This window comes from Wasmannia auropunctata, unplaced genomic scaffold, assembly GCF_000956235.1.
Source record: "Wasmannia auropunctata unplaced genomic scaffold, wasmannia.A_1.0 LD335957.1, whole genome shotgun sequence".
NCBI classification, from domain to species: Eukaryota; Metazoa; Arthropoda; class Insecta; order Hymenoptera; family Formicidae; genus Wasmannia; species Wasmannia auropunctata.
In genome coordinates, this window is record NW_012026933.1 from 598,882 (window position 1) to 613,623 (window position 14,742).

The 14,742-nt window shown below is 40.2% G+C and overlaps 1 protein-coding gene across 1 annotated transcript in view; it reads right to left on the reverse strand.

Moving 5' to 3' along the window:
* Positions 1 to 739: 739 nt before the first annotated feature.
* The window catches only part of LOC105455063 (cadherin-23), a 15,428-nt gene continuing 1,425 nt past the window's right edge, over positions 740 to 14,742 (reverse strand). The window contains exons 2-14 of the mRNA XM_011698110.1: positions 9,813 to 10,119; positions 9,281 to 9,552; positions 8,896 to 9,060; positions 7,873 to 8,311; positions 7,335 to 7,576; positions 6,551 to 7,075; positions 5,623 to 5,975; positions 5,213 to 5,427; positions 4,378 to 4,937; positions 3,839 to 4,147; positions 3,303 to 3,597; positions 1,388 to 3,032; positions 740 to 1,089 (exon numbers count right to left, since the gene is read on the reverse strand). Of these exons, the coding sequence (XP_011696412.1) occupies positions 879 to 1,089; positions 1,388 to 3,032; positions 3,303 to 3,597; positions 3,839 to 4,147; positions 4,378 to 4,937; positions 5,213 to 5,427; positions 5,623 to 5,975; positions 6,551 to 7,075; positions 7,335 to 7,576; positions 7,873 to 8,311; positions 8,896 to 9,060; positions 9,281 to 9,552; positions 9,813 to 10,113 (5,532 nt within the window). The 5' untranslated portion in view covers positions 10,114 to 10,119 and the 3' untranslated portion in view covers positions 740 to 878. The remainder of the gene's footprint in view (positions 1,090 to 1,387; positions 3,033 to 3,302; positions 3,598 to 3,838; positions 4,148 to 4,377; positions 4,938 to 5,212; positions 5,428 to 5,622; positions 5,976 to 6,550; positions 7,076 to 7,334; positions 7,577 to 7,872; positions 8,312 to 8,895; positions 9,061 to 9,280; positions 9,553 to 9,812; positions 10,120 to 14,742) is intronic.

The following is a 14,742-nucleotide window of genomic DNA, read 5'->3' on the forward strand; positions in this document are numbered from 1 at the left end:
TTGTCGTAATTGAAAATGTATAGATAGGTGTTTATCTCATATTCTTCTATTAAATATTTAACACAGAACCAAAAATCAAAAACAAGTTTATACAAACTTGAAAATGTACTGTCGACTATTGTCGACTATAAAATGTACAACTTTATTTCGTCTTAAATATGAATATGATGTTACATTATATTACAACAGAGAACGCATTTCAAGCTTCTTAACAGTATCACAAGTATAGTATAAATAAAATGTATAACTCTAATGTATAACTCTAAACTCTAGAGTTTATAGTCGTATATTTTACTTATACTAGACTTGTATAATTCTATACTATTAATTTAATCTTAAAATTACTTACCGATAACACATCAAATTTTACAAACCATATTCTTCCATTGCATGTGCGCGTCTTAAATCATATAATACTTTTTACATTACGAGTATAGCACCATCAATCTTTTTTTTCGAACTCTTCTTCAACCATAAGTTTATAAATTACACGTTTATAGTTTTGGAACTTTCGATGCACTTTTCACCATACTTTAGTCATTTAAAAAATTCGCTGAGATTATATAAAAAATATCGTATTTTAAAAAATACTACCTGAAATCACCGTTTTTAAAAACATTTTTAATCGATTTTTTCTTAGCAACAATTTTATTATTTCTTAAATTTAATTTTTGGACATCTAGTATAAATATGTATAACTTTATTAAACTTGCGAGATAAAAAATTTCTTTTTGATTAACTTTAGAATAAATATCTTATTATAGAACATGCTTTTGTTTAATAATTGAAGAATTTATTGCCAATTACATTCGTCTAAGAAAAAATCGATGCAATTTGTGTAAAAGACCTTTTCCATTGTCTAATATCTTCCCGAATCTCTACGTTCTCGAACCCAGCGTACTTGGATGGTAAAGCGTCGTGTCGGCACCCCACTCGTATGGGCCTTCATGTGGGCCCAACGTGACCATCGTGCCAGGACCCAAAGTTGTATGAGACCCAGAACTGACCATGGCCGGCCCGGAAGACACGAAACTGAGAGGCGGTCGTGGTTGATCGCGCAAGCGCGCGTGTTTCACTTGCCGTTTATATCTGAAAGAGAAATACAGATTGCAATATTTTTGATCCAATGTTTCGTTAAATAAAGTAATAAAGAAAATAAAAATTATTGCTTATAATAAAATTTGATCAATTGACATTGTCAATCATACTTCTAATAATAGCATTGGTTCCGTCACTTCTGCATTTTTATGTTTTCGGGTAGGTAATACAAGCAGCAGCATTGCTGACACCTTTTGTATTCTTTCGCAGTTTCACTTTTCTTGTAAATCTATGACTACACAATAAATTAATAATAATAATAATAATAATAATAATAATTAACACTAACTTGGCATGCATGCAGCACAATGTACAACTGGAGATTATGGTAGCGATCCCGACGAGGACCGCGATGGCTAGGACCCATATTTGCGTCATGGAGGCATCAGCACGGGCTACCACGGCGGCGCAATGCTGCACCTTCTCCACGTGATACGTCCTGTACACCTTCTTCAGCTCTTTATTCCTGGGATCGGTCAGCAACGATCGCATCTCGTCCAGGTCGTAGGACTCCTTGCCGACCATCTGAAAGCACGAGCTGGTCGACGAAAAGTCCAGCGAGTTGTCCTCCTTCGAGTAGAACTGCGTGTCGTAAACGTTGACGCTGATCGGCAGCGAGAGCGCCTGTTGAACCGCCCGCTCGAAGTCTTCCAGCGTCTTCCTGACCTCGACCGGCGGCTTCGAGAACACGAACTTCAGCATGTCGCGATCGCGCAGCAGGAAGATCCTCACGGTGACGTTGGTCTCGCCGCCCGGCGTCGCCGAGTTGTTCGCCGACACGATCATCTCCATAAAGCCGTCCGCGTATCCCGCCATGGAGCCCGTCGTCCTGAGTTCACCGGTGCGCGCGTTCAAGGACAGTTGCGACGGTATCTCCTTCTGCGACATGGAGGGATCGACCAGAGACGTGAAGGACACTTTACTCATGTTGTAGTTGATGGGTAACGCGCTGGAGTCGGCGTCGTAGGCCTCCAGGGTGATCAGGCTGGTGTCGATTGGCACGTTCAAGCGAACGCCCAGGGTTACGTTGTCCTTCTTGAAGCGCGGTTTATTGTCGTCGACGTCCAGCACCCTGACGAGCACCTGCCTCTCCGAGGGGTCCTGCCTGTTGTACGGTTTCGGCACTATGTCCAACTTTTTGGAGGAGTATTTGAAGCACTTCACGGTCAGCAAGTGAAACTCGGCGGTCTCCCGATCCAGACGACCGTTCGACTTGATGATCGCGGAATTGTTTTCCAGGCGTTGCACCACGAACAGCCCAGCCTCGTTCCCGTACACGATCTCGTAGTCGATCATTCCGTTCTCACCGATGTCCTCGTCAATCGCCTCGATCACACCGACCTTGGAACCCAGCGGCACCTCTTCCAGGACGTTCAGCTCGATCGGCGGGCTGTCCAGGCTGCGTTTGAAGTGCGGTTTGTGATCGTCGATGTCGTTCACGATCACCTGGAGCACCCGGGTCGCCTGCTGCGGCGGCTCGCCGAGATCCTGCGCCACCAGGATCAACGTGTAGCTGTCTTTAGTCTCGCGGTCGAGTAACTTGCGCGTGCTGATCAACCCGGTGTCGCTGTTAATCCTGAAGGCGCTCGCGTCCTTGCCAAAATTACCGTCCTCCAGGAAGCGGAAGGTGATTCTACCGTTCGGCAAATTCGGGTCGTCGGGATCGGACGCTACGACTTGGAACACCGGACTGCCAATGGTGGAGTTCTCCGCGACGTAGGCTACCTCCTCCAATGTCGGCCTGATGAACAGAGGCACGCCGTCGTTACTCACCACGTCGCCGATGTACAGGATGAGATTCACGTCCGTGTACAGAGTCGGTTCGCCGCCGTCCTGCGCTCGCACTCGCATGTTGTACGGCTCGGTCCTGCCTTTGCCCGTCAACGCTCGCGCCGAGTAAATCTCGCCCGTCGTGTGATTTATTTTAAATAATCCTAAAAGCATTCAATCATACGATAAATTTCTCTTTCTATGAAAACTATTATTAATTATTTATTTATAAAAAAGCAAATAATTTAATTTTAATAAATTTAATTCATTAAATTTTTTAATTCTTAATAAATTTATTTATAAAATAAATTAGGTTTTATTTTATAATTCTCTTCATTCTTCTTCACGGCTATTTAAAATAACTCTAATTTCAAATCAGGTGACGCTCTTTATATCTAATAAAATTAATATTGTAGTTAATATTTTGATCCTACCATTAGCTTCACCTTCGTCGATGATCTCGAAGTGGATCGTCCCTCCTTCACCCTCGTCCGGATCGGTAGCCGTGATGTTCACCACGCTAATTCCCACTGGTGCGTTTTCCGGAATCACCGCGGTATAGGATTCCTGTTCGAAGCTAGGAGCGTTATCATTAACGTCGAGAACATCGACCGTCACCAAGGCTCGACTGCTGCGTTGCTCGGCTCCACCCTGGGGCATGTCCGACGCCACGATGTAAAAACGCAACACCGATTGTCTCTCTCTATCAAGAGTCGTGTTTGCGGCAATCTATACAGAAATTATTTCTTTCATTATTTCTCTCACTTATTCTAGTAAAACTATGTAGGAAGATATTTAAAAAATTAAAACATTTTAGATATCCTTTAAATTTAGCGTTTAAAATTTGTCATGACTGCCATGAATTTAAACCATGGAATCTTTTAAACAAAAAATTTCCAAAATATTTTTAACTTTTTGTATTCTAGAACTTAAATTAGGATATTGTTGAAGATCGTTAGGAGAGTTTTACCTGGATATTGCCCATTATGGGATCCACTTCAAAGAGATTAGCATTTTCTCCCGTCAAGGAGTATCTCACTTCGCCGTATCCCCTTTGAACTTCCTGTTCGGTTTTAGAGCTATCCATATCCACTGCCTGCACATTCAACACGATTTTCGAGGGCTTAGCTGATTCCAGTACAGAGATCTTGTAATCCTTTTGTCCAAAAACGGGACTATTATCATTGATGTCGTGAACCTCGACGATTACGTTAGCCTCCGACATCTTTCGCGTTATATCATAATCTCTGGCAAGCGCTCGTGCTTTAAAGCGAATAAACTGAAAACAAAATAAAAAAATTTTACACTTTAAACATAAACTAAGAAAGAAGGAAGTACAATATAAATTTACTAATTTATTAGTATTATTATTAATAGATATAAATAGACAAGCATCTTTAGATCAGGAATTGTTTTATAATTTTATGTTATCAAATGATCTCTGATCTCAAAACTTATGATCTCTATTTGATAAAATCACGTGATCTCAAAATTATAATCCTCGCCTACCTTCTGATTTAGCTCTTCGTAGTCCAACCTCTTGCTCAGCACCACGTTGCCGCTCTGTACACCCACATTAACGTAGCCTTCGTCATCGTCCTCTCTCACCAATTCGAACCTCTGAACCGGATATCCCGTTGTCGGCTCCTTCGCCGAGAGCATCAGCAACGTCGTGCCCAGGGGCTGCTCCTCCGGCACCGTGATCCTTATCGTCGGATTGTTTGGCGACCATCCGGAATTGGTGAACGTCGGATTGTCATCGCTGTAAGCTTGGATGTAAATTATCACCTCCACCTTCGCTATCTGCTCGTCCCGGTCGACGACGGCGTTCAAGTCCTTCGCCTGCACCGTAAATATTACGACAGCGGCCACTTGATAATCCAGCACTCGATTAACCGTTATTACACCGGTCGTGGAATTTATTCGGAACGCCGTTTTGTAATCGTAAGAGACGGTGTTCTTCAAGGCCACGCCGGTCTTGTCGACCGCTTTTATCGGTTCCACCAGAGAGTACTCCAGGTATGCGTCTGCGTCAGGATCATTCGCTACCACCTTCAATACTAGTTCACCTGTTCATAATAAATTCTTCATTAACAATTAATTTGTGTCAAAAGACGACAGATAGTTAAAATATTATAAATAAAGCCAGTATGCTATTTTTATAGAAGCTATAATTTTCGAGGATATTTAATGATAGTTAAATACAGAAAATCTAAGATTTTTCATCAATCTGGAATCAACGATTTCTAGGACTCTTTAATTTTTATTTTAAAGAAAACTCGCTTAATAAAATTAAATGCAAAGCTAATTATGAATTGGTGACTCTTTGTTATTAACAACGTACCGATGGCTGCGCGTTCTGAGACATGAACAGTGTACGTTGATTCATTGAATGTCGGTGGTTTATTATTTACATCTATGATGTTCACCGTCACGGTAGTGGTGGCGGTCTCCTTGACAGGTGTACCTGAATCAACGGCGTAGACAATCACCTCATATTTGTCGCCGCCAGTTTCCAAATCCAAGCGAGCGTCAGGTGACACGGTTATGACGCCGGAACTGTAATCAGTCACTCTTATTAACTTTAATATCGAGAATTTTTATTCATCAAGAATTTCATTGTATCATGACTTAAATCTTTTATAAATTGAAATAGAATAATTAAAATAAAAAATGGGATAGATAAAAAAATAATAAAAGAAAGGATTCAATTCCAATATTGTATTTCGACTATTTAATAAACTTAATATTGACCTGGAATCGATAACAAAATTATCCTTAGAACCGGATGCGATATAATACTGCAGCAAGTTATCCCTTCCGTCGGGATCGTTAGCCACTACTCGAATGACTTCCGTTCCGGGAGACGCGTTCTCCAAGAGCCTCGCCCGATAAGTATTGGGACCTGGCAGATTCGATTTGTAGTTCCCACGGAAAATAGGCTTCTGGTTCCCAGGTACGCCGACGCGAACGAAAAGCTTTGCCTCGGAATGTAACGGCGGCGTGCCGGTGTCAGTCGCACGAATTATTAATTCGTAAATGCCCCTCTCAGTGTCTCCAGAACGAACCGGTTTCGACATAGTTACCTCACCTGAGTCCGGATTAATCTGTAAAATTCATTAAAAACGAATGGTTAGTGAAAAAGGATTAGCCAACACAGCTAGAATATAATCGTGGTAGCTAATGTGTGTCTTTAAAATAGGGACAGCTAATATTGTTACTGCTAAAGCTACTGTTAAAGTACGCTTTTATTTTAGCTAATAAAATTGTATCTCGCAACAAATATATTTTAATAACTAACTTTTAGCAATGACAGTAAAGTTCGAACTAGCTAATATTATATTTAGCTGATAATGTTAAATTTTTTCTTTCCGTGTACGTTTATAGTGCTATATTTTATTATAAAATTTATTAATCAAATTTAGTAATCATATTCTCTTTAATCTTAAATAAATTAATATTAATATGAAAATATATAAATTTAAGTAAAACCATATATCAACGGAAAAGTTTTCGTTTATCACAAATAATTAAATAGCACTATAATTTTATACCATCACATTAATTGATATTGAATCTCATTTTATAAACAAGTAGATTTTTATTCTCAAAAATTTAATGAAAAAAAAAATAAACTGATAATCGATTCGATAAAAGATGTAAAAACACGTTAACAACGAACCTTGAAGACATCGTCTGTCATGCTATTATGTCGGCTGATCGAATACATGACTTTTCCATTGCCCTGCGTCGGTCCGTCGATGTCGGTCGCCCTGACGAACATCTGCGGATCAAAGCTGGTAGCATCTTCGCGAACGGTCCTGGAATATTCCGACTGCTCAAACGTCGGTTCGTTATCGTTAACATCGTCGAGCTCGATGAGAATGTTAACAGCGGACACTCGACCACCGCCGTCCGTCGCCTCCATCGTCAAGGAGTAAGACTTCTGCGCCTCGTAGTCCAATTTCTTCGCCACGAATATCCCGCCCGCCTGCAAATCGGTCTTGAACCTGTCCGCGCCGAAACCGCGCAACGTGTACGTTAGCTTGCCGAAAGAACCGCTGTCGTAATCCTTTGCATAAACATTGCCGAAGCGAGTATCGGGTTCTGCGTCCTCCGGGATCGACAGTTTGTACATCGACCGGGAGAACTCGGGGCTGTGATCGTTCGCGTCCAACAGCTGGATGTGCACTCTGCAGGTGGCCACCTGCGGTACAAATGATTTACATTCAAAATCCAATGATAACAATAATTCTACAAAAATAATACTCAAAAGAATCGCGGCAAGAAACTTTTATATAAAACAGATTATTTCTATTTAATAAAATATAAAATGGCACATTTAAAAGTTATTTAAATAATTTATGAAATTAACTCTACTACTGTAAATTAATTATTGATTTATTAAGCAATTTAATTAAGCATGAAGATACTTTTAATTTTTAAGTATTGTAAAAGGAACTAACCACTTCGCTCGCTACAGTCGCGATGACATCGAACTCGATTTCCCTCTTTGCGGGATCAGCAACATCATAATCGAGTACATTGATATCCTTAGCCTTGATCACTACCGGTACCCGACCCTGCGCTTCCTCGGGACTGACAGTGAATGCTTTGCTGATTCCAGGGTATCGCGGAACGTCTCGCAACGCTAGGAAATACTTCGCATTGTCGCCCACGTCGCCATCGCTCACAATCATATTCAGACCTGTTTAATTACGTAGTCGTTAAATACGAGAATATCCCAAAAGAAAAAAATAGAAATAGAGAAGCAAAACGAGGAGAAATACCAAATTTTATTTTTATTATATTTTTTGTGTTCTATAAATATTCTATAAATAATTAACATAAAAATACAGAATATATAACAAAATTGCCCTTTGACAGTTCAAACAAACGATAAATTAAAATAAAATTAGAGAAACACGCATTTCAAATTAATTAAGACGACACATCTGTCAAATAGGTATTTAACTTTATAAGGGAACAGATTTTTTTAGTAACCTGGTAGAGGAGTGTCCTTTCCGATGTCCTCGGAGATCCTAATACTGAAGTAATCCTCGTTGAAAACGGGCACGAGATCGTCCACGTCGGTGACGACGATCGTGACGATCGACGTCGCGGTGTCGGCTGGTATCTCGTTGTTGATCAGCTCGGTGGCCCTAACTTGGAAAGTGTAAATGCCACCGTTCTGCAGGATCCTGGGATCCTCGCGGTCGAGGGACACGTCGGTCGTGACCAGTCTACCAACCGTGACGTCACCGTCGCGGGACATCTCGAGCTCGAAGTGGCCCGCATCGTCGTCCTCCAGCGTCAGCAATAAATTTCTTGGCTGACCGGTGTCACCGTCGCGTGCACGTACTATCAAAACCGTGTGACCAGCCGCGGTGTTCTCCGGGAGCGCCGCGCTGTAAGGCGCATTCAGGAAAACAGGTGGCTGATCCTGCGCGAGAAATTTTTACAAGAGTTTATCTCGCTGTTTATAGGTCTTTATGAATTTTTGAAGAATTGTTTGCTTTTTCGTTTCTATAAATCTTGCAATTTCTATACTTTGCTGATTTAGCACGATTAACATTATTCCTACCACCAAAAACTGACTCGCACATTTATGTAAATTAATTCGTAATTTTTCTCTTACTGACAACTCGGCGCAATTTCATTTTTCTGCCATTATTAACTGATTAATTCCTATTATTCAATATTTCTATTACAATTAGATTAAAAATTAATAAAAAGTGAAATTAAAATTTATATCTAAAAGTGGAATTTACAAAATATTCAGTAGTACGAAAAATATGAGATAAAAATAAGACTGCGACACTCGTTAATTCAACGTGAATGAACCCTATGCGTCACTCGTGACCGAGATGAGTCTTCACTTGATAGCGTTCGCGCTGACAAGACAGAGATTGAATAACAGGTTGATGATTCCCTGCTAATTTTATCGTAAGCGACGTTGTTATCCAATGTAGGACTACAGCCGGCTTTTGCGCACGGTTATTTCAGTGATGATCGAGACCTACTTACCTGTACGTCGAGGACATCGACGGCAACAGTCGCTCTGGCTTGCAGCCTCTTCGACGGATCGCTGGCTCCGTCGAGAGCCAGCAAATTAATTAAATACGAATTTCTCCTCTCGTAATCTAACGGTTTCGCCAACGTGATCTGCACGTCGTATTTCCCTTCAGCGAGCTAAAATAAGCCATCGAAATATGTCTTAATATAAATTCATTTTTCATTCATTTCTTTAAAATGGCTTCAGGATAAAAAAACTATTTACCGCATTAAAAATAATATTTCAGAGAAATTTATATTTTTGCTTAATTTAATTTGAACAGTTTAATTTCTTAATTTAATTTAATTTAAATACAATTAATTTTTTAAATTTAATTTAATAATAATTATGAGTTACCTTTTCTGTAGAGACGTCGAAGACCTCGCAGACGTCGTCGTCGCGCGACGCCGAGACGCACTGCACGTGAACGTCGGCGTTCACGCCACCGTCGCGATCCGTGATCGTGATCGTGCCCGGAGAAAGCAGTAAGCCACCCACGTGCGCACTTTCCGGCACTCTGGCAGCGTAAGGCCGGCCATGGTAAACTGGCGGATTGTCGTTTTCGTCGAGCACCGCTATTTCGCGACGAAGAGACACTGTGTTAGGTTCCGACCCGGCGATACCTTCATCTGAAACGAGCAAATTTATACCCTTAATAAATTGAATCGATTTTTCTTTCATTACAACTCCATGAAATAAATAATCTTGTTATATTCTATTCAATATACATCAATACGAGTAATTATACATATATGTCTGTAAGCATTGAAGTCATCTAAATATAAATAGTATATTAAAAAATATACAGCCAATTTTTAAAATTTTCATTTCGTGAATTTATAGAAATTGGATCTTTTTACTAATGTATAGATTATAAGCGTAATTTTACCTGTTATGCTAATAATGACTTCGATGAGATCCTGTGTTTCTCTGTCTAAGGCTTTCCTCAGAGTCACCACGCCGGTCTCCCTGTTCACGGTGAAGTATTCGCCGCTGATAGAGTAATGCAATTTGGATTCTTCAGGATCCTCCCCGCGAAGGGTATAAACGGGAGCGCCAGGCGGTGCACTCTCTGACACAGCCAACCTGGCCATGTCTCCACCTTGGATAAAGTGGGGCGCCCTGTTTATCACTTGACCCCATGACGAAGACCACGCGGAGGCCAACAGCAGTAAAATCGTCACCCACATCGTCACCTACGATCGGCTCATGTTTGATCAAAAAGTCACTTATATAGTAACAACAGCAGAACAATAAGGTAAACCAATTAAAGCTAATTAAAAGTTGTTTAAAAATTAAACGTAACAATAAAATTTTATTATTAAAATATAAATTTCTAAGGCATAAATTGCATAATTAATTTTATTCTTATTTAAATGGCAATAAATAAAATTAGCGTCTCTAACAACAAAAAGAGAGCTAAAATACAGTTATCGAAGCAAAAAATATTCGCTTTTGATCGAGAAATATTATCCATCGTAGAATCGAGGAGTTCATCGAACCATCACTCGAAATGTTACATTCGGCGCATGCAAACGAGCGTGCGGATAGGAAATGGCAATCGCGTGAGTAGGATACAAGATCCGAAGGTGCCTTAGCCTCCACTTAAATGCGACTATCTGCCGTCTATACTGCTGCGTTCTTTTTAGTCGTTCCAGCGGGAGAGAGAGAAGTCTGGCGTGCAGGCGAACCGCGACCGGTACTACCGGCAACCTCCGCGATCGCAGCCGGCCGGCACGTCGCCGTCGAAATGCGTTTTCCGCCGAGTGAAACGCGCCGTTAGAAATTAGATTCCATTTCAGGGATTTCGCAGAAGCCGATCTATATGTGAAAACGGCACGCGGCGACGTGACCAAATCGAATCGCGGGAATTGTACTACACGACAGAAATGCGTGACGTTTTTTATCTCACGAGAAACGCGCGTGTCTGAAGAAATCTGTCGTACGAGTTCGAAGAAAGTCATTTTTATGGCACGTTACTTTATGGGGGGAAAACAGCTTCATAATTCACCTTCTAAGAAAATTTATGTTACAAGAGAAATGTTTGTTTTTTTTTTACTCAGAAATATTTTCGTCTTATGAGAACAAAGCTTCAACTTCGACAAAGTATAGAATGTGATGAATCATACAAAAATTATGATATGTTTTCTTATAGAAATTTTATACTGAAAGGGCTGGATAATTACTTATTTTGAGTACTAAACTGTGTTTGTTACGCTTTTAATATTCAAAATAATTACTTGGCCCTTCCGGTATTAAATTTCTATAAAAAATCTAATATGTATTTTTATATACCTAAGTTTCTGAAGATATTTTAGGCATAAAAATTTTTTTTAAATAACAAATAAAGGCTAATTTGCAAATCTATAGAATTTACATTATTATTTACACATTAGAATAGCATATCGTTCTTGACCGTAGAAAATTGCTCGCTTTCTTAATTATTATACTCCCACGCAGCGTTCGCCATGAGATATCAGTGAGCCACGACCTATCCTCGATATCGTGTGGGCAGATAGCGACAGCGCGTCACAGTATTACTAAGCACTAGAGAAGATCTGACGCCGGCAAGAGCAACAGTGACATACAGCGTCGGGTAATGGCCCTGCATTTCCTCAACGCCTTCGTGCGTGCAGCGCGACCTCGACTTCCGCGTTCTGCCGGCCGCCGCGCCATCGGAGAATCACGTCCCCCGGAAGATGTAATTATCAATCGGTCGGAGGAAGGAGATTTACGGTTGCCGTAATGTATATACATCGATGCGGCCGTTCCCCCATACTTTTCGTGCATCCTAAGTACAGCTCTCGAACGCGAGTCCCTATTTACCTAGCCGCGTGCTCCGGCTAGGAGGAAGCCGCGTGTTACGCGCGAGATGCGAGATGCCAATCTCCCGCAGCGAGGATACGACACGCGAACGAACACGCATGAGCGAGCTCGTAATAGGACGAGGAGCAACGCTCCCGTAAGGACAACGAAGACGATGCTGATGGATGCGAGGATATACGTGCGTTATGGAATTTCTGCATCCGTCGATATTGATATGGATTTTAAGTCTTGTATAATAATTATTTCAGACTAGTGAACACCTTTTTTGGACTGAAAGCTTCTTTAAAAATTCAAATATACATCTTTTCTCACACGATTGTTATAATTTGGGCTTTATTTGGTCACGTTATATTATGCCATAACGCTTGTTGGCATTGTGCATAAATCATGGTTTCCATCATTGTTTTTTCGTGATTAGATAAAACGCAATTTTCTCTAGTTCTTTCTTTCTCTAAACGAACAGAATCGAGAATCAGGTAATGGCACTCGACTGTAAATGCACGATGAAAGTTGAGGCCTGCAATTACCATACGCTCTGAAAGCGAGATTTCACTACATAGAACAATTACTCTTAATTGTTGAACGTGAGTCAATGTAGACTCGCGAACAATGAGGTAAATCTATCCGTTCAACGAAATCTCTGAACTTAAGAAATTGACCCTTGAACGTTTTACATTCTGAGCGCTTCAGAAATGAAATAAATATATATACTTCCATATCGTATATAAGAAAAAATGAAACTAATATTGAATCTGTAAACTTTAATTATCGGACATGAAAAATTCATGCGAGACTTTGCACGTAACTGATCCATAATTGAAAGGCTCAATTATGATTTCGCAACTCTTATTTAACACGAACATTGGATGATGCGCACGTTAATGAGAGCGCATTATCTCGAAACTCAAACTCGGTTTCTCCGACTTCTCGTGCAGTAGTTGGAGTAATGCGGAAAAAACTGCGCGGAGGTGCGAAAACCGTGACGACGATAACCGCGTGCGTATCGACGCCGAGCACATTGCGACACGTAGATACGAAGAACCTTAAACAGAAGCGCGACCGTTACTGCCAGTCAAGTATAAAATGATACCGAGAGATTGAATGATGACTGCGGTCGCGAGCTGTTCAGCGAGAAAGAAACCAAGTGCAACTCCTCAGCCAATGAACCGTTTGGAAATTAACGCTTGCAAAAGATCGCCACGCGGACTTTATCCCTACTCTGTACTTAATTATTGCGGTTTTTTACTGCTACTTGCAACTCCATTTTTATGGACGAGCGAGTTTGTTACAATTGCTTTTACTGTGATTTACAAATTCGAGTTTGCGCGTTTATGGGATTTAAATACAGTGCTGCATTGATGGAAAAGTGATGCAAGTAAAAAAATTTGTGTTTTTTGAGACAAAGACTTTACAGTCGATTTCCTTTCATTATTATCTCAAAAACGCTAATTCTTTACTTTGTGTCTCTTTTCTATCAACAGAGAGATATACATCAAACAAGCATGAAAAATCAATTACAAATAATGTAAAATAATTCTCATTCTTTTATATTAATAGCAGTGATTTATATTACTTTATAATAAAGCATAAATCAATTTCAGACTCAATTAATGTTTTACATCTTGTAAGTTGATTACTCAGCACGAAGAAATTTCTTTGGCATTTAATAAGCAAGACGCTTGCTTCTACGAACTACATGCGTCACGTGTTGGTAATTAATTCCTGGAATAATTTATACAAATCTACATAATATATCAAAATTGAATTTTTTCGTAGAATGTGCATATATTCTTATCTACAAAATTTTTGCCAGAAAGTAATATTTTTTTAGTAGGTAAAAGAACATTGATAAGTTATAGACAGCCTATACTTTTATTAAATGCTAGATATTAATAAAGAAGCTAAATGATTTGATTTATCATAATTATTAAATATTTGAACAACTATTTGGTAGCCTGTACGAGATAGTAGCCTTTCTGCAAATCATGGACGTGACGAGTTTAATTTACCGCGAAACTTTCAATTTTCCTTGTTTCCTTCAAGGTAAACAATAACAGGAATTAATTAGAATTATGTAGGCGATGAGATTCAAGCTCGTCGGACCTATCCTAAAATAATTCCAAAACATATGGCTAAGTCGAAAGAAGGGGGAAACGGGGAAAGAGGAGCACAAGTGGGACAAGTAGCAGGAACGAGCGAGGGAAAGAGGAAGCCAGAAAGCGAGGAAAGAGCAAGAGAGAAAGAAAAAAACCGTTACGCCCCTCTTCCTCTGGTCTCCGTTACGTTACGCGGTTGGAATCCCTGACACTGCGTGACCAAGTGATGCCAGGATGAATGACGAAGAAAAGGAATATTCTTGTGCGCGCATATCTTCCTGCGGATCTTCACTTTCATCAGCACACTTCGCAAAGGACACAAGAAATTTTTTTATCCAAAGCTCGTAAATTGATCTTAGAAATGAAGCTATAATAAACCGTTTGCTCATTTTAGCTTCTTCGTAACGTATAATAAGGATCTCGCGGTTTATGATTTGTACGCGGCTGTGAGACTGCGCTCGCTCCTCTCGGATTACTAGAAATTCCGACGATCCCCGGAATCGTTTGTCCCCCTTAATTGACGGAAGTCACGCAGCACGCGCGCAATGAAAATTGCCGTCGAAAAATTCGCGCCCACGGCACCTTTTCCTGTTCTCCGAACTTGACACCGGTTCCTTGAAGCCAGGACTTCGCCAGACCGCAAACTCACTGCCGGAACTGGTTTCTTCGCGACGAAAAAGACAATAAGAATTCGATTGAAGATTTTTACGTGGTTTCGCCAGACCGGTCAATTAGCCTTAACAATACGTTGGGATTTTTTGATAATGCGTTTTTGATAGTGCGTTTATTAAGCCCAGAGAATTCAAATGTAATGAGAATTAATTTAATATTATAATATATGTAACGTCACAATAAGTTATAATATATTGCAATTATAAAAATGTTATACACAAAAAA